Source organism: Microcaecilia unicolor, chromosome 6, assembly GCF_901765095.1.
Source record: "Microcaecilia unicolor chromosome 6, aMicUni1.1, whole genome shotgun sequence".
Lineage (NCBI taxonomy): Eukaryota > Metazoa > Chordata > Amphibia > Gymnophiona > Siphonopidae > Microcaecilia > Microcaecilia unicolor.
The window spans coordinates 340,310,597-340,336,343 of NC_044036.1; the positions used below are offsets into that span (position 1 = coordinate 340,310,597).

Consider the following 25,747-nt stretch of genomic DNA (forward strand, 5'->3'; position numbering starts at 1 on the left):
TGAAGAATTTCACACTGGTATCCAGAGCTGAGATTGTGATGTCATAATGCCTCATTCCACCAATGCCTAAGAGCCAACTTCATCAGTGATGTCACAATGGCTCGACTGTCCTATACTTGGCCCACTTCCCCCCTTAGTGTGAAGAGTTTCAGTCTCTGGTATCCAGAGCTGAGATTGTGATGTCATAATGTCTCATTCCACCAATGCCTAAGAGCCAACCTCATCAGTGATGTCACAATGGCTTGATTGTCCTATATTTGTCTCACTCTTATCTATTAGATTGTAAGCTCTTTGAGCAGGGACTGTCTCTCTTTGTTAAATTGTACAGCGCTGCGTAACCCTAGCAGCGCTTTAGAAATGTTTAGTAGTAGTAGTAGCCTGGCCCTTGATCTCAAGGGTTGTATAATACTGACAGGATTTCAAAGGCTTGGGACTAAGATGTGCCCTCATGCTTTACCAGTAAATCTGTGGGCCTGTTTGCCATATGTTAGTGCATTCACTCCTAGACTCCGAGCTGTGTTGGATGGCCGCTTGCTTTTCTTTCCTGATCAGTTTTTCTTCTTCTTTCTTCTTATTGGAACTGAAACAGCAGAAATGAAAAAGCTAGCAGCAGGTAAGGGTCATGGAATGAAAATCATTACTCATGTATCTGTCCATCTGTATGTTCATCGTGCCTGTATACAGCACAGTATGTGGATGGGGAGTTTCCATGTGCTGTGATTTATATAAATGTATTCAGGGTACCCAAGTCCTGTTCAGGTGTTTAAATACGGACGAGAGACTGTTTCTTGTACTATTCCCTTTACCTTTGCTTCTCTTCCTAGTTTGTTTGTTTTGTTACATTTGTACCCTGCGCTTTCCCACTCATGGCAGGCTCAATGCGGCTTACATGGGGCAATGGAGGGTTAAGTGACTTGCCCAGAGACACAAGGAGCTGCCTGTGCCTGAAGTGGGAATTGAACTCAGTTCCTCAGGACCAAAGTCCACCACCCTAACCACTAGGCCACTCCTCCACTGTTGCTACTATTTGAGATTCTACATGGAATGTTGCTATTCCACTAGCAACATTCCATGTAGAAGTCGGCCCTTGCAGATCACCAATGTGGCCGCGCAGGCTTCTGCTTCTGTGAGTCTGACTTCCTGCACGTATGTGCAGGACGTCAGGCTCACAGAAACAGAAGCCTGCGCAGCCTTCTACATGGAATGTAGAATCTCCAATAGTAGCAACATTCCATGTAGAATCTCCAATAGTAGCAACATTCCATGTAGAATCTCCAATAGTAGCAACATTCCATTTAGAATCTCCAATAGTAGCAACATTCCATTTAGAATCTCCAATAGTATCTATTTTATTTTTGTTACATTTGTACCCTGTGCTTTCCCACTCATGGCAGGCTCAATGCAGCTTACATGGGGCAATGGAGGGTTAAGTGACTTGCCCAGAGTCACAAGGAGCTGCCTGTGCCTGAAGTGGGAATCTAACTCAGTTCCTCAGTTCCCCAGGACCAAAGTCCACCACCCTAACCACTAGGCCACTCCTCCACTGTTGCTACTATTTGAGATTCTACATGGAATGTTGCTATTCCACTAGCAACATTCCATGTAGAAGTCGGCCCTTGCAGATCACCAATGTGGCCGCGCAGGCTTCTGCTTCTGTGAGTCTGACTTCCTGCACGTATGTGCAGGACGTCAGGCTCACAGAAACAGAAGCCTGCGCAGCCTTCTACATGGAATGTAGAATCTCCAATAGTAGCAACATTCCATGTAGAATCTCCAATAGTAGCAACATTCCATGTAGAATCTCCAATAGTAGCAACATTCCATGTAGAATCTCCAACAGTAGCAACATTCCATGTAGAATCTCCAATAGTATCTATTTTATTTTTGTTACATTTGTACCCTGCGCTTTCCCACTCATGGCAGGCTCAATGCGGCTTACGTGGGGCAATGGAGGGTTAAGTGACTTGCCCAGAGTCACAAGCAGCTGCCTGTGCCTGAAGTGGGAATCGAACTCAGTTCCCCAGGACCAAAGTCCACCACCCTAACCACTAGGCCACTCCTCCACTCTTCCTCGACTTTCAAAACCTTTGTAAATATATTTTAAACCTGATGAGTCGCTGTTGCCTTATGAGAGACTCCGGTTCAATTTATTTACTGCTTCAGCTGTCAGGCCAGCAGGGAATGGGGGAAACTGCAGTGCAGAGGCAGTGATCACAGGCTCCCGGAGGATGGTAGAGCTAGCCGTCACGTGGCCCAGCCCAGCTTCTGTTTTCACCAAATGACTGTCACAATAAAGACTGGGTTATTGGTGAAAAGTCTTGCAATAAAGAAACTAGTTTTCAAAGATGTTTCCTTTACTTATTGAGGAAGTGTGTACAAAGAACCAGAAAATAGCTTATGTAATAATCCTCTCAGGGACCCTCCTGTATTCAGGACCATGCCAACTGCATAGCTCTGCCCTTATGTAAGTCAGCGATTCTTCCCTTCCCTCCCATCCTCTCCGTGTTCCGTGATTCTGACCTCCCCAGCGATTCTCCTCTGCCCTCGTATCCGTGTCCTGCGAGTGTGTCTAGTGGATCTAGTTTAAATATTTAATACAACAGAGTGTTGTACAATGCCAAATATTATAAAGAAGAAAAGGAAATACAAGGAACAGGGCCAAAATCTCGCCAGCAAGATTGGCGCCAGCTGTAGGAAGGCCGCCGTGCTGCTTCATAGGTTGTGTGGGTTTGCTGATCAAAGCAGTGCGTGTTTGATGCCTCCCTTGAGTTTTGTGTTTGTATCTACACCCCTCGTAGAACGTGCAAGAAAAGCTGCAGTGCTGAGGAAATCCTTTCCTTCGACCGGCGAGCATTCATAGCCTTGGAAGCTGTCTGTCCTTTTGGGGGGCCCAAAGAAAGGACAAACAGTCCGTCGGAGTGACTGAAATCATGGTGATTTCTAAATATGTCATCAAACTTTGTCTTACATCTAAAAATGTTAAAGAAACAAAATTCCGGACTAGAATCATCATGATCAGGAATAGTAGGAATTGTTAATCTGTTGTCAAGAATTTATTAAATAGATAAGATTTCAATGATTTGCAGAATCTATCTATATAATTTGTACCTCCAACGTTCGCTGGCTGGCTGGGTTCGTAACATCCTGACCTCAGCAAGCCTCCAGCGTTCTTTTCCCTCTCACTGTCCTGCCCTTGCGTAAAGACGTAATGACGTCAGAGGGTGGAAAAGTGAGAGGGAAGGGAACGCTGGAGGCGAGCTGACGTCAGGATGTTCCGAACGAAAGCAACTGAAGGCAAGTAGGCAACGGAACGCTGTGCTGGAGGGGAGGACAGAATCGCGGGACATCGAGGGGAGGGCAGAGGAGAGTCGATGGATGGGATGGGAGGAGAGAATCCCGGGACACGGATAGGAGGGCAGGGCAGAGTAGAATCGCTGGGGAGGGCAAAATTGTGGGACACGGGAGGGCAGGGCACAGGACGATCGCTGGACATAGAGGGGAGAACAGAATCGCAGGACACGGAGGGGAGGGCAGGGCAGAGGAGAATCGTTGGACATGGAGGGGAGGGAAGAATCGCTGGACATGGAGGGGAGGGAAGAATCGTTGGACATGGAGGGGAGGGCAGGGGAGAGCCTTCCTAGGGCTCGTTTGATTTTGGACGCAACGGGCTTCGTTCCACTAGTATTAGATAATTATGTTCATGATTGATAGGTTTAGGTAATAAGTTCCACCATTTCGTGCCCAGATAAGTGAGGTCAGTCAATAGAATAGATTTATACATAATGTTTCCTGCAGTTTGGGAAATGTAGTGTAAGATAATCTCTTGTTCCTGGGACTGCATTGCACAGGGGAAGTTCTATGAGTAGTTGAATGTAATTTGGGGCGTTTCCATAAATTATAAGATGAAGAAAGCATATATCTTGATTCTAGCTTTTATAGGTAACCAATGAAGCTTAATTAGCAGAGAGGTTGCACTGTCAAAACGTGTCATATTAGAAACAAGGCAAGCTGCTGTGTTTTGAACCATTTGACGTTTTTTTGATTAATTGTACTTTGCAACCGGCATATATTGCATTGCAGTAATCCAGTTGTGTTAGTACAAGGGATTGTACCAGCAGTCTGAGGGTCGAGGCTGAGAAAGAGTTCCTTATGAATTTTAGCTTCCAAAGAGTTTTGAAAGTTTTAGAGGCAACCGAAGAGACTTGTGGTTCGAATGTTAAGTGATGGTCTATAACTACTCCAAGTATTTGGAGCCCTACTTTGCAGCTCTAGTTCCCTGAGCTGTGCTTTTTTTTGTCAGCTTAAAAAGAAAACTTGCTGGCTTGGAAGTGAGATCTTTGAGAGTAACTAGAATGCTCCAGGAACAGACAAAGAATGAGAGGAAGATTTAGGATTATCTTCTAGAGGTCTTTGAGGCCTCACATCCCCTAAATTTTAAACCATTTTAAGCATGGGCGTAGACTGGGGGGGCGAGAGGGGGCAGTGCCCCCCCTAAACGACGAAGACGAGTTCTTTCCCGCAGCGGCGAACGGGCGGGTGGGAAAGCAGCCACACTGAACTCCGTCCTTTGCTTCCTGAATCCTGCCCTCTCAGCGTCCCGCCCGCCCCAAAGGAAATGGCATCAGAGGAAGGCGGGACGCAGAGAGAGGGCAGGATTCAGGAAGCGAAGGACGGAGTTCAGTGTGGCTGCTTTCCCACCCGCCCGTTCGCCTCTGCAGCTTCGGGAGTGGAGTGAGCCAGGAGATAGGCGTCCACTGTAACAGAAGTAAGGAAGCCATTTTGCCCCCCCAAATGAAACAGTCAAACTACGCCCATGATTTTAAGATCCTCTCCAAACAATTTCCCTCATTGGTGAAGTAAGATTTAGAAGCTGATTCTGCTGCCCAATTTCTAAGCCTCAAAAGACATCAATTAAGAAACTGTTCCAGGAACGAGCCTCAGCAAACCAGTTCAAGAGCTGCACAGAAGTCCAACCTCCACCTGCTGGAGATAGAGAAATATTGAGATCTGAAGCTGCATAGTGCCCTAAGCAATTCCGTGTTGTGTCTCTAGCTGCTGGTCAGTGGACACAATGTCAGCAAGTTCTGAACTGATTTGGTGAGGACACTAAGAAAGGCAGAAAAAAGTGTTGTTGTTTTTTTAAATGTATTAACTGGAATATGTTAGCTTTAGAAAGTGTACATTGCAGTTGTCTTTGTATTTTGTTCAGTACAAGAGGAAATGCATTTCTTTCTCCTGTGCTGTTGTGGATGCCGAGTTTGACGACTTGGGCTTCTCAGTTCAATTTTTGTTTTCATATTTCTAATTTATGATTCTTTGTTCTGTATTAGTTGAGGGTCTGATTGTGTTTTGCATGTGACCAAGGTATATTCTGTTTTCATGTATTTTCAGTGTAGAACTTTGTAGAAGTCTCATTTGTTCTGTTTTACCAGTAATAGGCTGTTGGTGTTTTAGAACTTCCCGGACTACCTTGATCCATTTTAGACTGGTTTATTGAATAAAGCCTATTTTAATGTATTCCCCCCCCCCCCCCCCCCCCCCATCAGGGTTGTTTTATTGGTATTTTAGTTAAAATCTAACATTAAAAGCCTTAAGTATAGCGTAAGATACCATGCAGGCCAGGTGCCTCCAACCAGCTACTTTCTTTCAGGTTATCTTGTTGGAAGTAGTTACCTGCACAGAAGGTTCACGTTTTAGTTTAATTTAACATTATGTTCCTTAGCGTCCCTCCGGACCGGACCAGGATTGGACTGATGGGTTGTGCTCGCCTACCAGCAGGTGGAGACTGAGAAAAAACTCTGACTCTAGAGAGCCAATAGGAGCCCTGGCCATGTGACCTTAGCCTCAGTATTTTCTCAGTCTCCCAGCAGGTAGGAAGTGAGCCCATTAGTCTCTCTCTTTTTCTTTAAGATATTACATATATTTATACTGTTTCTTCTGTGCCGGAAATCTCATTTAGAGGCTTGATAGATTTTCCTTTCCTTTTCTTTCTTTGACAGCCTCTGGGGTGTTAAACTCGGGTGTCCCGAGTCCACCCCCCTTCCTCCCCATCTCCCTTGTTTAGTTGGGAAGGGCCGACCCTTTCTCTGGAAAGGTGTTCCGTCTTTGGGAGAGGCAGCCACCTTTAATAGGTGGCCAATTCTACTTTAAACGAATTCAAAGAAGGCTTTGCTTCCCCAGAATTATAACGAGCAGGCAGCTCTTCTGCTTTATTATGTTTGAGGAGTCTAAGAAAATGAATTGCCTACAAAAGAAAAGACAGTGTCTGGGGCTTTAATCGGAGATTTTTTGTCATTTAATTATTTTTGTTGCTGGCTCAGCTGTTTAAAAAAAAAAAAAAAATGAGGCGCAAACTACTTGAGCGCGCGCTCGCTCGCTCTTGGACGGGTCAGAACAGCTCAGGAGCTGTATTGTCGGTTAGCGTCGGGGCCCAGGCTCAACCATGTTTTCTGCGGCATCGGAGGGGAACAAGAAGGTTCACGTTTTAGTTTAATTTAACATTTTGATGTTCTGCAGAGCAATTTACGTAAATAAGACCTATACAATAGACACCATCATATCTACTATAATAAAACGCACCCTCAGCGTTCTGAGGACAAAGGTTCTCAACTCACAGCACAACGATAAAGGGTTCGTAAGTTCATGGTGGTGAAGCCATCCCACTATGACTTTGTGCCCCGCCCTCGCGTCAAACGTCCTGACGTCAAATGAACCCTTTAACGTTGTGCTGTGACTTCAGAACCTTTGCCCACAGAACGTTAAGGGTGACAACGAACGAAACGCAAACAAGCAGGGGGAGGAGTAGGGAAACCCCTGGATGTCCAACACCCCCCCCCCCCCCCACAAAATCCACCCACGAAAAACCACAAAAAAAAAAAGAAGCCCCGCTTCCACATGCTGGAGGTGCAACAACCAACCCCAAGCCGCCCCCCCCCCCCCCACCAACCCACCCACGAAAAACCAGGCAACAAAATAAGCCACGCAACAACATGCAGATGAAGCAACACCCACCCCCACCCCTACCCACCCACCGACGCTTAGCTTGGACGCCGGGAAACCCAAAACCCCGCAAGAACAAGTCCTGTCTTCTGACTCCGGCGTGATCTTCACCATTACTAGCCTCTGCAGGCAGGGCTTCTGTGCGTCGCAGGACGTCAGACGCACAGAACCCCGCCCTGCACAGGCTACCAATGCTGAAGATCACGTCGGAGTCAGCACAGCAAACAACAGAGGACTTCTGCTGGCGGAATTTTGGGTCCCCCGCAAGCAAAACTACGAGACGGTAGGGTGGGATGGCGGCGGGGGGGAGCATCGCGTGGAGAAGAACACTCCAAGGAAAACCTTGCTAGCGCCCGTTTCATATGTGTCAGAAACGGGCCTTTTTTACTAGTGTACCAGAAAACATAAACATTTCCAAGTTTATTATAGTTTTGCTATCCCGACCTATCCAGCCTAAAAAGAAAGGTGCAAAGACAGAAATTCAAGTGGAGGGGGGACGATACCTGACACAAGGGATGGAGGATAGAACTACAATATTAGATATGATTGATAGGATGGGGGGGGGGGGGGGGGCGGGTAAAACAAAAGGAGTGCTACTAACATTTCCAGGGTTCCGTAATTCGTTGAAGGCGTAAAAAGAAGGGTACTAATGAAAAGCATCTCTGAAGAGGTGGGTTTTAAGGTAGGGATGTCGTTTTAATCAAAGTACCCAGCTTTTGCCAGTAAAGTCGTAAACTGAAATTTAGCGATCTGACTCCGTAACATAATGGTACCAGTTATCTGTCAAACCTGCTGCTTCTGGTTTGTGGTTTCCCTGAAGAGAGTTCTTTTGCTCTAATTCTGATTTCTGACACTCTACCACCGCGGTCATATGACCGAAGCTTTCACCTCTTTCTCTCCCGATTTTAGAAGCCAACAAAGCTGAAATTCTGGATCACGCCATTCTTCTGAAAGTAATTGAAGAACAGCAGGTGCAGCAGAAGCGGCTCTTAGACCAACAGGAGAAACTGCTGGCGGTGATTGAAGAGCAGCACAAGGAAATGCACCAACAGAGACAGGAGGAGGCGGAGGAGAAGCAGGGTAAAAAGATTAGGGCCACACCAAAAGCTAGCTCAGAAATTGCTCTGTCATTACTCATGGGGTGCTGTAGGAAAGGCCTAAGGTCCTTGACAGAGATGTGGAAGGAGGGGGGGGAGGTCTCTGTACTAGAACGAGGTATATTGACAGAACTATGGGGAAGAGGTGGTCTCAATGAGCAAATGGCAGGTTTTACAGTGGGGTAGAAATGAGGTGCATTGGCAGAGCTGTTTTGGAAGAATCTGCTTTACTTCAGTTGATGGTGTTGACAGCTCATTTTCATGAGTGGTTAATAACAAATCTGTATGTGTTGTATCTGAATTCGAGAAGAAAGCACAGGACAAGTACATAGGATCTGTAAGGGAGAGGAAGGGATAGTGGATGGTATGGATGGGCAGAGGCCATGGGCTCTTGATCTGTTTTCATGTGTTTACATACAAAGAAGGATAACTATTTTTTTGTGTATTTTCCCACAGTAGAAAAACAGCAAGAGCATGTCCTACCTTTAACGAAAAGTAAGGAGGAAGAGATCCAGGTTGTTATAGTTGAAGAGGAAGTGAAGAAGGAAGCCCCAGACCCACATAAACAAGCTCTTGGAAATCCCCCCATTGTATCAGCCAAGCAACTGAAAGAAAACGATGACAAGTCGCAGGTGGTAGCCAAGCGTTCAGGTAGTCTTGCTGAAGCGGCTGCACCCAATGATGTTCCTCTTGCTGGAGATGTTGATGGTGGTCCTGGTCTTGCAGCTGGCAATGTCAAAACCCAGCAAGACAGTAAGGCGAAGGACAAGGAAACGGCGCTCCAGGGAGCTGTGGCCGCAGGAAAAAGCCTGGAGCAGGACACCAGGGAGAAACAAACAGTAGCTGCTGCCCAGGAAGTAATGCCAGGGCTTTCTGCCAAGCAGTCGGAGGCCATTGTCCCAGCAAGAGTAGAGGCAGGAAGCAAGCCACTCCAGAAAAATAGCAGTAGTTCTCAGACAAAAAGGAGAGAGTCTGAGTTTGCAACTGTGAAACCACCAAATGTGGAGCATCGGAAAACTCCAGACAGTGACAAGGAAGAGAAAGCAGGTGGGCAGCAGGCAGATGTACCAGTCAATCCTGCAGGTGACAAAGAGCAGAGTCCTACCAAAGAGGAACCAGCCTCACTGCTCAAGGCTCCCCAAGAAAACAATGTACAGCTCCACAAGTCAGAGGAAAATCTAGAGGAGGAACAACTCAAACCAATCCGAGACCTTAAAGAGCAGAATGGTCTGCGTCGGCGCAAGCGGAGGAGTGTCATGATGGAGGACAGGGGTGAAGAGGATGGTATGATCATTAGTTTACAGCCTATGCCAAATATGAAAGTGAATGAACTGCACCGTGCTCTGGAGATGCAACTGAACCAGGTGGCTGAGGGAAGCCTACATGTCATCCAGAGCCGGCACATCAAGCAGCTTCCCGTGGCTGAAGAAGACGCCTGATTGATCTGCCAGGCCCAGGGCGTTCACAGCAGTTGTCAGCCTAACATGCTTCCTGGTTAGTGCTGCTGTGTGGCAACTTCAGATATAATGGAAATAATTAAGATTCAAATCTCTTCCAAGGCCTTTTGTAACCTTTGGATACTGTATGTGGAAGTGACTAGGCTTGTCAGTCATTTTGAAAGGAACCTTGTTCAAGCCTGGCCTTATACGGTCTCTGTTCAGGGAAAGTGATTCAGATCATTTTGTTTTGTAGTTTTAATTGAAGCGCGTGCCTTCAGAGCTGGTTTTGCTACTGCACTTGTTACTTGTCAACAAGTTTGTCGGAATTGTATGGCGTTGGGTGTGGAGGGCAGTTCTGAGACCGTACGATGTCTTTCCTTGTTCTGTTTCTCTTTGCGTTTTGGCATTGAAGAAAATGTACCCTTGAGATCCCAAACCGGAAGGGATCCATCTGCTATAAATATAGGTTCCCTGACACCAGCAGAGGCCCTTCAGGGATGGAAGGGGCTACGAGTACCGCTTTTCATGGTGGATCTTCTGTTCACATGAAATTCAGAATGATGAAAAAGCAAAAGCCCTTGTGTCTCTCCCTGTGCTTTCTTCTGTACTGTTTAATGGTATAATGGGGCAAGGATTTAGCTGAAAATGGAGACATAGCCAAGCAATGGATATTGTTAACATCAATGTCAAAACGGTTCGGACTGACTTCCAGGAAGAGTCTCCTTTAATATTTAATTCAGCAGTTGTTGGTCCTGCTCAGTCTGACCAAAGGGACCATGTCTGCATTTTGTAAACAAGTGTAAATATTTTGGTTTTCTGTAGTTTTTCTGGTGCTTTGATCTTTATTAAACTGATGCTTCATACATTTCTTGCCTCATTTCTGGAGGTTTATACCATTTCCAAAGAGGATATGAAGTTCCTAAAGTAAGATGAAATATACATTGAGTCCATTCTGAAGCTCTCATCTTTATAGCTTTTCAGTGGTGACCTTATTTCCATGCCTTTCAGTGGAATAGGAGGGCTACAGCCCAATAAAATGGTTTATTCTTCAGCTCAGCATGATTTGTAAAATGATTTAAAATACCTGCCCGACAGCCTTCTTCTGCTGCTATTTACTTAAATTCCTTAGGTTTTATTTTTTTTTAATAAGAATGTAATATAAGTACATAAGTATTGCCACACTGGGACAGACAAAAGGTGCATCAAGCCCAGTATTGTTTCCAACAGTGGCCAATCCAGGTCACAAATACCTGGCAAGATCCCGAAAAAGTTCAATACATTTTATGCTTTTTATCCCAGAAATAAGCAGTGGATTTTCCCAAGTCAATTTAACAATGGTCTATGGACTTTTCCTTTAGGAAGCCATTCAGGCCCTTTTTAAACCCTGCTGAGCTAACCGCCTTTACCACATTCTCTGGCAACGAATTCCAGAGTTTAATTACACGTTGAGTGAAGAAACAATTTCTCTGATTTGTATTAAATTTACTATTTTGTAGCTTCATCGCATGCCCCCTAGTCCTAGTATTTCTACCTGTTCCACTCCACTCATTATTTTATAGACCTCTATCATATCTCCCCTCAGCCGTCTCTTCTCCAAGCTGAAGAGCCCTAGACGCTTCAGCCTTTCCTCATAGAGAAGTCGTCCCATCCCCTTTTATCATTTTCGTCGCCCTTCTCTGCACCTTTTCTAATTCCACTGGAGATGGACATGAAAATACAGCAGAGGATCCTACAAGCCTAGGCTGTCTTCTGTGGAGATTAAAGAATGGAAAAGTCTGGATGTCTAGACCAGCCCTAGCATATGTGACAAAGGCCTGAGATACTCTCGTGAGCAGTGGAAAAGGTACTCTGTAATACTGGCCAGATAGTAGCAGTCCTATCCAGCAACTGTTGGTTTGAGTGGTGTTTTTTATTTTACAGATTTAAGGACCCAAATGTGGTTAGTATGGCTTAGAATTAGCCAACTTAGTGGCAGAAAACCCAACCAATCTTCTGACCATGCTGGCAGCCAAAGTGTGACCACACTGAAAATGTATCCTTATTTTTGTGTCTTTTGTTCTTTATAAGATCCCGTTTCCCCTAGGCCTACCAGTGCTAACATAGTTTATTGCCCAAACACCTGGCCTTGTGCATGATCTTCCGGTCACACTGCTCTGCCAGTATCTGCATTTTTTTTTTTACTACTTCAGCAGAGCCTGGTGCCATTTTCACAGCCAAATCTAGTCTCCCCCAGTTCCCTTGAATAACTTGACAGGTGGCTGGCTACCTGTATTGCCAACCAGCTGCAAACTGATTTGTCATGCTGGCCTGTACCACCCAGCCACAGGGTGATGTTTTAAAAAACCCAACAGCCATTGTTGAAACAATTAAAAAATAGTGCCATGTTAATACACTTGCTTCTAGATGTGCTTATTGCATACAAGAGGGTATCCCATGGTCCCGCCACTCTATGAAAAACAATGTCCTGACCTTGCTTCTACTGCTACTAATCATTTCTAAAGCGCTACTAGACATATGCAGTGCTGTACACATTATATGCAGGTACTTTCTCTGTCCCTAGAGGGCAGTGCTGTACACATTATATGCAGGTACTTTCTCTGTCCCTAGAGGGCAGTGCTGTACACATTATATGCAGGTACTCTCTCTGTCCCTAGAGGGCAGTGCTGTACACATTATATGCAAGTACTTTCTCTGTCCCTAGTGGGCTCATAATCTAAGTTTTTTTGTACCCGGGGCAGTGCAGAATTAAGTGACTTGATCAGGGTCATTGAACCCAGTTCCCCAGGATCTCTGTCTGCTGCACTAACCATTAGGCTGCTACTCCACACTTTCTGAGCCCTTCCCCTTGGAGCTATTGCTGTTTTGACTGCAGGGCCAGATCGTCAAAAGGAGTTACACATATACCATCTGTCAGTAAACATATAACTCCCAAAGCTGCTTATTTGTCAAAAGTATCACCAAAAACTGATCTCTGGCCGCTGTTTATATAGTGTCTAGGTGGAATGGGGAGGGTAACACACATATGCTCACTATGTAGATATATGTATAACAGATTGGGAGTTGCAAAATTACCTTCCCTGGACACAAAGCCAATACCCGCTCAGCACCCAAAGTGCTCTGTCTCCTATGCATGTAGCCTGTGGGTTAGTTTGGCCTACAAGTTAAAGTGACTTAAAAGGAGCCCTTGCATCCCAAACGCCTTCTTCAGATTCAAGGACGACTTATTTTCTAACTAGTAGGTACATAACTTACAATTATTATATGAACCTGTTGAGCAAAAAGCTACCAAACGAGAGGTTACAGATTAACAGATAAAGGCTATGAAAGTTTGGTGGGGCAATTTTCAAAAGAGTAAAATGTCATAAAGTGGCATTTGGAAGTTTTTCTCTGCAGCATGTTGGGGGTGGGATTTGGGTGTTCCCAAAACTTGGACCGTTTTCTACCATCGTGGAACAAAGCAAAAATGTCCAGGGCTAAAAGTTAGACATTTTGGTCTAGACCTGTTTAAGTCACAGAAAGGTGCCCTAAATAACCAGATGACCACTGGAGGGTATCTCTGCAGTCTTTGTTGATGCTGCCAGCCTGCGTGGGTCGTAAGGGGGTCCAATCACCTACCCTACTCCAGTCCCCAGCCCTGCATACAAAAAAAGCTCTTGTGGCTGACAGCTCCAGGGACACTTCACACAGCCACTACCAATAGCGCCTGACTTCATGTTAAAATTCCCTCGGACAAGGTTGGCAGTCCTTTCTCTGCATCAGGCAGAAATGGTTGTGCATCCCTCGGAGTGCACATTTGAATAGTAAATAGCTCATTAAATTACATTAGTATTTCATTCCCATTGGCTGCTTCCGCTAACATAAAACAGCAACGCAGAACCTCTTTATGCATTTCTCACTGTATTCTGTGCTCATTGAGCCATTACTGCCCCTGTAAGTTTTGTGCCTTGGGGCCTAAGTGAAATTTATGTAGTAAAATAAGCAAAGAAAATGGGTAAGTATGCTTTTAAGTGTATCTTAAACGGAACTAGATGTAGCGATCTGCTTAAAAGGCAAATAACTGACTAATTGTGTGTCTGCACTCACTTAAGTGAAAAGGAAAAAGAAAACCCTAAAGTTAGGATAAAATCTCAGAATACCAAAGCCACATTCTCTGGAATGTTCAACAGAGCTATGGAGGCTGATGGGGCTCAGTCTGCTCCTCCTGCAAAGTCAACAGGGGACATTCAACAGGACCTTTTGTAACCTTGAGCTATAAGCAAAGGTAGGTTGCAGAAAAAAAAATCTTTAAAATAATTCAGACAAGTAATTTAAACTTTATCCCCCTCTCTCCGTGATTAGTTAGTCATGGAAAGTGTAGCAACCAGTTTCAAGACTACTTTGCTACAATGGCCTTGACCTATAAGACAACTATGCTGAGGTTTCAAAAATACAGGAGTCCTAAATCCTGCTCCATATTTTGGGCTAATATGATTTGTTTTAGAGGGGAGGGATTTGTCTGAATCAAATGGCAGCTGGAACTCTATTCCAAACCATCACCAGGGCAGTACATAATGACAGCTAATAACTGCCAGACTGCAAATTAAATCCTCCATAATCCCTTTTAGGGCTGTAACTGCTGCTTGGTGCAGGTTATACCCGACCCCCCCCCCCCCCCCCCAATATGCTTTATTTTAGGGCAGTGGTTCTCAACCAGTATGTCCCTTGACATGTCTATAACTAGTCCCTATTTCTGCTTCTCGACTACCCTGCTGCCATAAGTCCCCAAAAGTCTACTATCCGTATGTTTTGTTTGCTACATAATTTCTGAGGATTTGCAGGATTTTGTATTACTTCACAGTATTTGGCAATAGAGGGATTTTTGTGTTGCTGTTACTGATGTGACACCACAATGTGAAAATATTTGATTTTGTATGTTAAGCTATACAGACTCTAGAATGGATAAAAGTTTCTCGACTTGATGGGTTGTTATGAAATTACCTACTCTACAATCCCATATGGAAAAAAATTTAATGTGACTCATCAGTCCCAGATTTCTCATTGATAAAGTGAAGATCAAAACTTTTTTGTTTTATAAATTGCTAAAATTAAATTCTGTTTAAGAATATTTTAGATTTATTTTTCCTTTGCATCATTTTTAACAATGAACTATTTAGGAAGGTTTTTTTTCCTTCAGCTGTGAATTTTAGTGTTCTGTATGTCACAACAGAAGAGAACCTCTTTTAGGGTTATAACTGGTCAGTGGCGTACCAAGGGGGGTGGGGGCGGTCCGTCCCGGGTGCACGCCGCTGGGGGGTGCTGCGGCTTGCGCTTGTCAGCTGAGTTCACTAACTTCGCTGCAGCTCACTCTGTCCCGGAACAGAGGGAGCTGCAGCGAAGTTAGCGAACTCAGCTGACGGGCGCGCGCTGCGGCACCACCCCCCCCCCCCCAGCAGCGTGCACCGGGGGGGGGGCGCATCGGCTATCCGCCCCGGGTGTCATGCTGGCTAGGATCACCACTGTAACTGGTGCATGCTACTCACCATTTTTTCTTGGGGTGCAAGAGTGAGTAAACATGCCACAGAAAAGTTAAGTACAGGTTCTTTAAAAGTTATGTATTAAATAATTTATTTTGTGTTGGAGATAATGTTGACAAACTGATCTGAAAATAATTGTAAGGAAGTCTAACTGGATCTGTAAATGAAGTAGTGTAGAAATTCCAAACTAAAGTCCAAAATAATTGCAAGTTTGGACAAGCATGTGATCAAGACTACCTATTGCGGAGTTACAAGACTAAGCAATAATACTTCTAATTTATGCTAATTGTATATTAATTTGGATCTGCCTCACCCATTTGGGCAGCGGACGCCATGGGCTCTCTGTACTATCCTGGAAAGAACTTCATAACCCCTCTAGATCCTTAATTACCCCAACCTGGTATCTGCTCATGACAGTGTTACTCGGTCAAGGCAGTATAGACCCTAGTAATTAGAAAGGAACCCAGTATGTAGTAGATATAATAAGATAGTTTATTACAATCTTACCAATAGCAGTACAGGCAAGTCAAGCATTCACATAATGGAACCGCATATCATGGTACGTCCTCTCTCTCTAGCCTTCTGGAGTCTTCTGAATCTAATACCCTTCTGACTCCCATTTTTATACTATTTTGGCTTCATTGGTTCCAATGGACCCAGCTGTCTCAACAGGGCTCCTAGCCCTTATCAGTTTAATTAGAATGACTTCACATGTTTTCAAGCCCCAAGTATAAACAAAAGCCCATCTGTGAGATGATCTCACAGGTCATGTTGCCCTCTTCCGCTCCACCCCCTCCCCTTGGTGTGCTTACCCCCCTTGCATCCGACCTTCTAATGACGTACATTAGCCCTAACAGCTTTGCTCATAACTTTTCACAGGTGCCAGTCCCAAAGCAAATGCCCCCCCCCCCTTTGCGAGCTCAGCACTTGCTACAGTGAAATGTACCTGTGTCAAAGGTAACCTCTGATTTTTACAGGCCTAGCTCTCTTTTGTATCAGAGGTGATTTTGATTTTAAGAAGCCTAGCTCTTATTATGAGCCATTAGCTTGTATTTTACTGAGAGCAAGAGCTAGCAAGGCTAACATATTTCTTCATAATCTAGTTATGCAGCCTGGGGTCCAAGTAGTTCTATGCATATGAAAATATAAATTGTAATATTTGTGCAGATGCTAGTGGTCTATTAACCTTTGTCCAGAAATCAAACCACTGTTGATCAGTCAAAACAACAGAACAAGTATCTTACCAATACTTTTGTAAAAAGGAAGAATTCTGGGCATGTAGGAATAAGAATAATATTTAGAGGCAGCATTACATGTAAGCAGAGCATCAGAAATAATAGTGTATATATCTGGATTATCTACTATTAGATTAGAAAGGGATAAAAACTTACTCAAGGTTGATTGTAAGACATGATAAAATTCTGGAAACCTGTTGACTTGTTGTAAACATAAGCTTCTTTTGTATTGTTACTTACAAAACTTTAATAAAGAATATTTGAATAGAAAAGTTATTTATTAAATATAAATATTTTGTAAGCTCCAACACAGACAGTTGACACACTCCCCCCACCACACACACCTACGTTTGGCAAGCAAGGGCAGAGATAGGTCTAGAAACCCTGGGACTGAGGTTAGATCTCCCATCTCCTCTTTTTAATGCGTTTCTCAATCCCTGTGCCGTCAATTCCCATCCAGTACAGTCCCTGCCAGCTCATCCCGTGAATCGCAGTACACTACGATTATTTTCTGTTCTTTGCCTGTGGGGGGAAAGAAAATTGAGATGTTATGTCTTCTGAAAGTTATTATACCAAATGCATACAGACTTGCGTTTTATTCCCAGTTTAAAGGTTCCAGGGCTGCCGAGAGGGGGTACAAAATTCCCTGGGCCCGCCCACCATTGCTCCCTGGTATTGAACTTAAGCGCCTCACCTTTGAAAGCGCAGCAAGCAGTGGCAGACCACTCCTTCCTTCCGTATCCCGCCCTTGCCTGACATAACTTCCGCGAGGGTGGGACATGGAAGGAAGGAGTGGTCTGCCGCTGCTTGCTGCCAATGTTGCCAGGTGGGCGGTTTTCCGTGACCCGCCGCGGGAAATTTTTGCCTACGGCGGGTTGTGGTTTTTTGGGCGGTTTTCAGGTGTTTTTTTCGGCCGCGGGGGCGGGGTTAGTGAAGTTTTGGGCGGGGCCAATGATGGGGAGGCGGGGCTGGTGATGGGGAGGTGGGGCTGATGATGTGGGGGTGGGGTGTCAGGGGCGGGGTTTGAATTTGGGCGGGTTTTGGGCTGGATTTAGGCTGGTTTGGATGGGAAAAAAATTTTCCACCTGGCAACCTTACTTGCTGCGCTTTCAAAGGTGAGGTGCTTAAGGTCAGTGCAGAGGGCCCGGGGGTGGAGAGAGGACCTGGTGAGCTCTGGTGGGGGGCGGCCCTGAAAGATTCTCACACCTTATCCTGGTCCGAACAAGCCCCTTAGAGTCTGAGCCCACAAACGTTCACCTCACTTATCCAGTGCCACATTCCATTGCAATGTCAAATAAAACAACGTACTGCACTGGCCAAACACATCTTCAGGGTTTCAAACTCTTTAGCACAAAGATCTTTCTTCACTTCCTTGTCCCGGGCAGAGACCGCTGCAGAAACGCACTTCCCATAGGCAGCTGCCTGGAAGAGATTGCAAAATAAACTGCATATCAAGACTTAGACGGGCAGCGTCCTCTGACAATAGCCGCGCAGACTCACGTGCCAGGAGCCAGACTCACCTCGGCCCCGCACTCCGTTAGCTGCTGCCCGAACCTCGCCAGCCTCTCCCGACTGCGGCGCCACACACCGGCGGCGGAGGCGGCTCCGGTCATTCCCAGGAGCTTAGGTTAATTGAGTCCAGTCCAGCCCCAGGGTCAGGGAGCCTAATCTCAAGGAGGAGGGACGGGTTAATGGACAGGAGCCGGCATGACGTCAAAGAGCTGAAGCAACTCCTCCCGTGCAGCCGCCATATTGGCCAGATCAAAACAATTGCTACGGCTATTGAAAACAATAACAGACGTGATCGGAGGGGACTCAGGGGAGGGTTTATTATGATTTTTTTTCTTTTTTTTTAGGGGGGGGGGGGTTGGTGGAGTACTTTTAGAGGAGTCTGTGAAGGGAGGAGGGTTATATTCAAAATGTATTTGTCAGTGCTCCAGACCTTGCTTTCTTATTTATATTTGTCCAATTTAGATTGTAAGCTCTGTTGAGCAGGGACTGTCTTTGCATGTTAATTTGTACAGCGCTGCGTAAGTCTAGTAGCGCTATAGAAATGTTTAATCTAGTTATTTGCAATGCTGTATTGTAGCGCTGCAAAAAAAAAATAATAATTATTATATATGCCTTTATATCTTCCTTATGATGACAACCCTCTATAAAAATGAAAAAAGAAAAGCATATAGAGCAGCACTGAAATGCACAGAATTGGAAATAACAAAGGAAGCTATGGAGCACTAAATATACTTACATTCCCCCCCCCCCCCCCCCCATCCCTCCTTCCTATCAGAGGGAATGCAAACCTAGGAGCTTTACCAAAGCAATATAAATTTCACATATTTGCTATTTTGTTTTCAATAGCAACAGGCAGCGATTGTTTTGTTCTGGCCAATATGGCGGCAAGCTCCGCCCACGACATTCAACCCAGATAGGATCATGCAGTCTCCTGGAATGAACCAAAGGAGATTCCCATTCCCTCGCGCTAAGATCCCATCCGCTCCGACCCCACCCCCCCCACGCCACCTTTGATTGGTCCGCAGCAATACCGAGCGGGATTCCGATTGGAGGACAGGAACGTGGTGTCATCTTCAGACTTCCCCCCCGTAGCCCTGCCTTTTCAATACATAAAACTCGGCATTGGCTGTAAGTGCGCGTGTTTTGGCAGCCGCAGAGCTGCAATTGGCTGTGAGTGACAGTTAAGCCGACTGTGATTGGTCGGTAACCGGTTTGGTTTTCCAGGCGGAAGTGATGTGAAGCTAACTTAAGGTCGCAGTGGAGAGCGCACAACATTCTTGGGGGCGAAAAGAAGGGCAATGGCTGCGTTGATGGAGAGATTGAGTTTCTTGCAGAAGGTAGGGGTAGGGAGGATGGCCTGGTTTCTATTTCCCCCTTGAGGAAGGGGGGAGTGATGACTGTGTTCTTTGGGGAGGGGGATGTGATGTCTCTCTGTGGGAAATTGTTCTTGGCTTTCTGGGGATGGTAGGGAGGGGGGTGAGGTTCTGTCTCCCATCTTCAAAGCCTTGCTCAAAGCCCACTTCCATATCATCAAGCTGATCAATCCATAGCCTGGTGGGTTGTGTCCATCTACCAGCAGGTGGAGATAGAGAGCAAACTTTTGCCTCCCTATATGTGGTCATGTGCTGCCGGAAACTCCTCAGTATGTTCTCTATCTCAGCAGGTGGTGGTCACACACAGCAGCAGCTCTGGCTAGGCCTCCAAGCCTAATCCTTAGGTTTTGTTGAGGCCTGGGGTTGAGGGCTCTTTTGAGCAAGTGCAAACCTGGTGGTGCCAGGTCCCTCCTTTTCTCCCCCCTCCCGCTGGCTCCGTTTAAAAAAAAAAAAAAAAATTTTAAACGTCCTTAAAGGCGTTTATTTCGACGTTTATTTAAACGTTTATTGCAGCTACTCACTGGGACACCAGGTCGTTACAGCTCGGAGCGGCAAGCAGGTAATTTTACCTTTTTATAGCGGGCAGGGGGTTCCCCGATTTATCTCCACGTGGCATATGGCGTCGGAGGGCGAGGGCGTAAAGAGTCGCTCCCTGGATCGCTTGGGCGCTTCTAGAGGGGATGCGGGGGTCTTAAAGCCTGATTCGCCCTTGTTGGGTGACAGTTTCGTGGCCGATGAATGTCCCGGTCCTTCCTCCGGCGTGGCGATTTTTCCCGCCATAAACGCCCATCCCCCGCTCCTCGCCTCCGCCATCTTGGCCGGCCACGCGGCTCGGACGGCTTCTTCTTGGGCCGCCCTTGAGGTTGGAGACATTAATGCCATGAACGCCCTTAATTTGGGCGACGGCACAAAAGCGGCTAAAGTTAAGCGCCGTTCTTCCCACGCGGCTCCTTCGTGGAGTGTCGCGCCGGACGCCATTTTGGATGCGCAGCATGTCTCTCCCCCGCTCTTGCGAGCGCCGGTTGAGGGTGCGTCTAGGCCTGTTGCCCAGGCTGCGGAAGTACACAGTCTGGGGGGTTTCTCCCCCGAGTTTGTTTTGCTGCTGCATCAGGCCTTCCTTATGCAAAACACTGCCCCTGCTCCCTCGTCTGTAAAGAGGTTGAGGTTCCCAGAGGTAAACGCCCTCAGGTTGATTCCCAGGCCTTGGAGGACTTTGTCTCCTCCGATGTAGATGAGGGCAGCGTATCTGAGGTCTCCCAACGGTCCTTTGCGGATTCCTTGGAGGAGACGGATCCCCGCTCGGATGGAGCGGATGACCCCTCTGCAGCGCGGCTTTTTAGCTCAGAGGATTTGTCCAACCTGTTGGTACAGGCCATGGACACTTTGAAGATTTCCTCTCCGGAGGACGTCTCTCCCTCAGCCCCTGTTGGCTCTGCCATTATGCTGGGGACGAAGCGCCCGCCTAGAACCTTCCACGTGCATGATGCCATGCACACCTTAATTGCGGCTCAATGGGATGTCCCGGAAGCGAGCCTTAAAGTGGCTAGGGCTATGTCCCGCCTCTATCCTTTGACTGAAAGTGAACGTGAGGCCTATCTGTGGCCTACCGTGGATTCTTTAATCACTGCGGTGACTAAGAAAACGGCGTTGCCGGTGGAAGGTGGCACGGCCCTAAAGGACGCCCAAGACAGAAGATTGGAGGCGGCCTTAAGGTCGTCCTTTGAGGCGGCTGCTTTAAGTTTGCAGGCCTCAATTTGCGGCTCCTATGTGGCCAGGGCGTGCCTGTCTATGGTGCAGCGGGCTTTCCCCTCGGATCTTTCCTTGAGGGCTGATTGGCCGGCCCTGGAATCGGGCTTAGCCTACTTGGCAGACTTGCTGTATGATGTCTCTGCGCGGCGGTGGCTTTGGCTGAAACATTGGTCTGCTGACCACGCCTCTAAATCCCGCCTGGCTAGATTGCCTTTTAAAGGCAAGCTGCTCTTTGGGGTCGAGCTGGACAAAATCGTGACCGTTCTCGGCACGTCTAAGGGCAAGAAGTTACCAGAGGTCAGGGCTCGGGCTAGTACTCGCCCTGGTACCTCCAGAGGACGGTTTCAGGAAGCCCGTCGGTACCGCCCGGGCAGGTCGGGCTCCTCTGCCCCCTCTTCCTTCAAGAGGAACTTCTCCCCCAAGCAGCATTCCTGTCGCAGAGACCGCCGTCCCGGAGGTGTCCCCTCCGGTCCTCCCCCAGGGTCTCGTACCCAATGACGGGGCCTTGGTCCACGCCCCAGTACAGATTGGAGGACGGCTGGCCTCGTTTATGGGCGAGTGGACCACAATAACTTCAGACGCTTGGGTGCTGGAAGTCATCAGAGACGGCTACAAGCTAGAGTTCTGCCGACCCTTAAAAGACGGGTTTGTACTCTCTCCCTGCAAGTCTCCGGTCAAGCTGTGGTAGTGCAGCAGACCTTGAACAATCTGATCCGCCTGGGGGCGGTCGTTCCGGTGCCAGAAAATCAGCTTGGCAAGGGATGTTACTCCTTTTTCTTTGTGATACCAAAGAAAGGAGGTTCTGTACGGCCTATCCTCGACCTCAAAGGGGTCAATTGGGCCTTGAAAGTTCGGTACTTTCGCATGGATACCCTCCGCTCTGTTATAGCGGCAGTGAAGGCAGGAGAGTTCCTGGCATCCTTGGACATCAAGGAAGCGTACTTGCATATTCCCATCTGGCCTCCTCATCAACGCTTTCTGCGTTTTGCAGTACTGGGCCGACACTTCCAGTTCAGAGCCCTCCCGTTCGGGTTGGCTACTGCTCCGCGGACCTTCTCCAAAGTAATGGGGGTCATCGCGGCCTTCCTGAGGAAGGAAGGAGTTCAAGTCCATCCTTATCTGGACGACTGGTTGATCCAAGCCCCCTCTTATGCAGAGTGCGGCAAAGCTGTGAACCGGGTGGTTGCTCTTTTGAGCTCCCTGGGGTGGATCATCAACTGGGAGTAAAGCCAGCTGCGCCCGACTCAGTCCCTGGAGTATCTGGGAGTTCGATTCGACACCCAAGTGGGCAGAGTGTTCCTGCCAGACAATCGGATTGTCAAGCTTCAGGCTCAGGTGGACTAGTTCCTCGTAGCCTCTCCTATTCGGGCTTGGGACTACGTGCAGCTGTTGGGCTCTATGATGGCCACGATGGAAGTAGTGCCCTGGGCCAGGGCTCATAGGAGACCACTACAACAATCTCTGCTGCTGCGCTGGACTCCGATGTCGGAGGATTATGCTGTGCGCCTTCCCTTGGACCCAGCAGTGCGCAAGGCGCTGAGCTGGTTGACGCAGACAGACAAGTTGCCTGCAGGAATGCCTCCGGTGACCCCGGAGTGGATTGTCGTCACGACAGACGCCTCTTTGATGGGCTGGGGAGCCCACTGCTTGGGAAGGACAGCGCAGGGGCTCTGGTCTCCTGCAGAGGCAAGTGGTCTATCAACCTCCTGGAACTCAGAGCCATTCGGTTGGTGTTGTTGGAGTTCATCCCGGTACTGGTGTTGAAGCCTGTACGGGTCCTGTCGGACAATGCCACGGCTGTGGCCTATGTCAACTGCCAGGGAGGTACCAAGAGCGCCCCTCTAGCCAAGGAGGCCATGAATCTATGCCAGTGGGCGGAAGCGAACCTGGAACAGCTGTCAGCGGCCCACATTGCCGGAGTCATGAATGTCAAGGCGGACTTTCTCAGTCGCTATGCCTTGGAGCCCGGAGAGTGGCGGCTATCTGTTCAGGCGTTCTTGGACATCACGAAGCGCTGGGGCCAGCTGAGCCTAGATCTGATGGCGTCATCGGCCAATTGCCAAGTGCCGCGCTTTTTCAGCAGAGGACGGGACCCTCGATCCCTGGGAGTAGATGCTCTTCTCCAACAGTGGCCGACACAAGAGCTTCTCTATGTGTTCCCGCCCTGGCCCATGTTGGGCAGGGTGCTAGACCGGGTGGCAAAGCATCCCGGCAGGGTAATCCTGGTGGGTCCGGATTGGCCCAGACGTCCCTGGTATGCGGACTTGATCAGGCTCTCAGTCGGCGATCCTCTGCGGCTGCCAGTGGAGCAGGGCCTGTTACATCAGGGTCCCGTGGTGATGGAGGATCCCTCCCCCTTTGGTCTTACGGCCTGGCTATTGAGCGTCAGCGTCTGAGAAAGAAGGGCTTCTCAGACAAGGTCATCGCCACTATGCTGAGAGCGAGGAAGCGCTCTACTTCTACTGCTTACGCCAGGGTTTGGCGTATCTTTGCAGCGTGGTGTGAAGCAGGCTCACTTTCTCCCTTCACTGCTCCAATTTCTTCAGTGTTGGCGTTCCTGCAAGAAGGTCTGGAGAAAGGCCTGTCGCTCAGTTCCCTGAAAGTTCAGGTAGCGGCTCTGGCTTGCTTCAGGGGCCGCCTGAAGGGTGCTTCCCTGGCTTCGCAGCCAGATGTGGTGCGCTTTCTTAAGGGAGTTAATCCCCTGCGCCCTCCTCTGCACTCAGTGGTGCCTGCGTGGAATCTCAACCTGGTGCTAAGAGCATTGCAGAAGCCGCCTTTTGAACCCTTGTCGAGGGCATCTCTGAAAGACCTGACGTTGAAAGCAGTCTTTTTGGTGGCTATCACTTCAGCCAGAAGAGTTTCCGAGCTCCAGGCACTCTCATGTCGAGAGTTTTTTTCTGCAGTTCACTGAGGCAGGAGTGACTATTCGCACAGTGCCTTCCTTCCTGCCCAAGATTGTTTTTCGCTTCCATGTGATTCAGCAGCTCTGTCTCCCTTCCTTTCGTAGGGAGGTCTACCCAGAGGAATTCTCTGCTCTCAATTTTCTGGATGTGAGACGAGTCATCATCAGATACTTGGAAGTGACCAATGATTTCCGGAAATCGGATCATCTGTTTGTCCTGTTTACAGGTCCTCGTAAGGGTCTGCAGGCTTCTAAGCCTACAGTGGCAAGATGGGCAAGGAAGCCATTGCAGCGGCTTAGGTGGCCGCGGGGAAGGCCCATACCTTTGCCAGGCATTACCGCTTGACTGTGGCTGCTCGGGCGGAGGCCCGGTTTGGAGCTTCAGTGTTGCGGTCAGGGATTTCTATGTCCCGCCCTGGGTGAGTACTGCTTCGGTACATCCCACCAGTCTATGGATTGATCAGCTTGATGATATGGAAGGTAAAATTATGTATCATACCTGATAATTTTCTTTCCATTAATCATAGCTGATCAATCCATAGCCCCTCCCAGATATCTGTACTGTTTATATTCTGGTTGAATTTTAGGTTCAAGTTTAGCCTTCAGTTACTTCAGGAGGACTTCGTGTTCAAGTTCTTCTTTCACTTGGATTCTTCAAGAGTTGAGACGAGTTTGTGTTACAGTGAGCTGCTGCATTCCTCTCCCCTCCGTTTTACGGGGCTGGATTGAGATTTAAATTCTGCCGGCACTCCCTCCCGCTTCGTGCGGCTGTAGGGCAGCTTTGTACCCCTCCTGCTTCGGCGGTGTTAGGGTCAGTCAGCTCCTCCCGCGGTTGCGGTTGCAGGATAAGCCAGATCCCCCCGCATCGGCGGGTGTGGTGTCCCTCCCCCGCTCTGCGGGGATGAGCTGGACGGATTCCCCTCCCCCACTTGTGTGGGGATGAGCTGGGTTAATTCCCCTCCCCCGTTTCGGCGGTGGTGAGCTGGGCAGAGTGTCCCTTCGTGGGTGTAATTCTCTAAGTGCTGAGTCCTGCGGATGGAGCTTTGATATCGACATACTGAGGAGTTTCCGGCAGCACATGACCACATATAGGGAGGCAAAAGTTTGCTCTCTATCTCCACCTGCTGGTAGATGGACACAACCCACCAGTCTATGGATTGATCAGCTATGATTAATGGAAAGAAAATTATCAGGTATGATACATAATTTTACCCTCTTCAACGTCGCCTTCAGCACCTAACCACTACACCTCTACTCAGGAAATCTAGACTACCCCAACTTGACATTTCGTCCTTTAGATTGTAAGCTCTTTTGAGCAGGGACTGTCCTTTTTTGTTACATTGTACAGCGCTGTGTAACCCTAGTAGCGCTCTAGAAATGTTAAGTAGTAGTAGTATAGTCTGGGAAGGGGTTTTGGGGTCTCTGGGTCTGGTAGGGAGAGGGGGAGTGATGACTGTTGTGTTCTTTTGGGGAGGGGGATGTAATGGTTCTGTCTCTATAGGCTGGGAAGGGGTTTTGGGGTCTCTGGGTCTGGTAGGGAGAGGGGGGGTGATGACTGTTGTGTTCTTTGGGGAGGGGATGTGATGGTTCTGTCTATAGTCTGGGAAGGGGTTTTGGGGTCTCTGGGTCTGGTAGGGAGAGGAGGAGTGATGACTGTTGTGTTCTTTGGGGAGGGGGATGAGGGGGAGTGATGACTGTTGTGTTCTTTGGGGAGGGGGATGTGATGTTTCTGTCTCTATAGTCTGGGAAGGGGTTTTGGGGTCTCTGGGTCTGGTAGGGAGAGGGGGAGTGATGACTGTTGTGCTGTTTGGGGAGGGGGATGTGATGGTTCTATCTCTGAGAAGGTGTTTTGGGGTCTGTGGGTCTGGTAGGGAGAGGGGGAGTGATGACTGTTGTGCTGTTTGGGGAGGGGGATGTGATGGTTCTGT

General features: G+C 47.8%; 3 protein-coding genes across 5 annotated transcripts in view; 2 read left to right on the forward strand and 1 right to left on the reverse strand.

Annotated features, from left to right (window-relative positions):
- The window catches only part of SLC38A10 (solute carrier family 38 member 10), a 92,910-nt gene extending 82,510 nt beyond the window's left edge, over positions 1-10,400 (forward strand). For 2 of the 3 annotated variants that reach the window (XM_030208571.1, XM_030208570.1), the window contains exons 15-16: positions 7,909-8,079; positions 8,553-10,400. In XM_030208571.1, coding sequence (XP_030064431.1) covers positions 7,909-8,079; positions 8,553-9,535 — 1,154 coding nt within the window. In that variant the 3' untranslated portion in view covers positions 9,536-10,400. The remainder of the gene's footprint in view (positions 1-7,908; positions 8,080-8,552) is intronic. The other variant, XM_030208572.1, reaches the window with a different exon arrangement.
- Positions 10,401-16,580: 6,180 nt separating this feature from the next.
- Positions 16,581-18,014, reverse strand: NDUFAF8 (NADH:ubiquinone oxidoreductase complex assembly factor 8). Its single transcript, XM_030208574.1, has 3 exons — positions 17,804-18,014; positions 17,592-17,705; positions 16,581-16,805 (listed from the first exon to the last, which is right to left on the reverse strand). The coding sequence occupies exons 1-3, from the start codon at positions 17,894-17,896 to the stop codon at positions 16,788-16,790; spliced, it is 225 nt and encodes a 74-aa protein (XP_030064434.1). The 5' UTR covers positions 17,897-18,014; the 3' UTR covers positions 16,581-16,787.
- Positions 18,015-19,016: 1,002 nt separating this feature from the next.
- The window catches only part of LOC115473533 (AP-4 complex accessory subunit Tepsin-like), a 42,169-nt gene continuing 35,438 nt past the window's right edge, over positions 19,017-25,747 (forward strand). The window contains 1 exon segment of the mRNA XM_030208573.1: positions 19,017-19,132. Coding sequence (XP_030064433.1) covers positions 19,094-19,132 — 39 coding nt within the window. The 5' untranslated portion in view covers positions 19,017-19,093.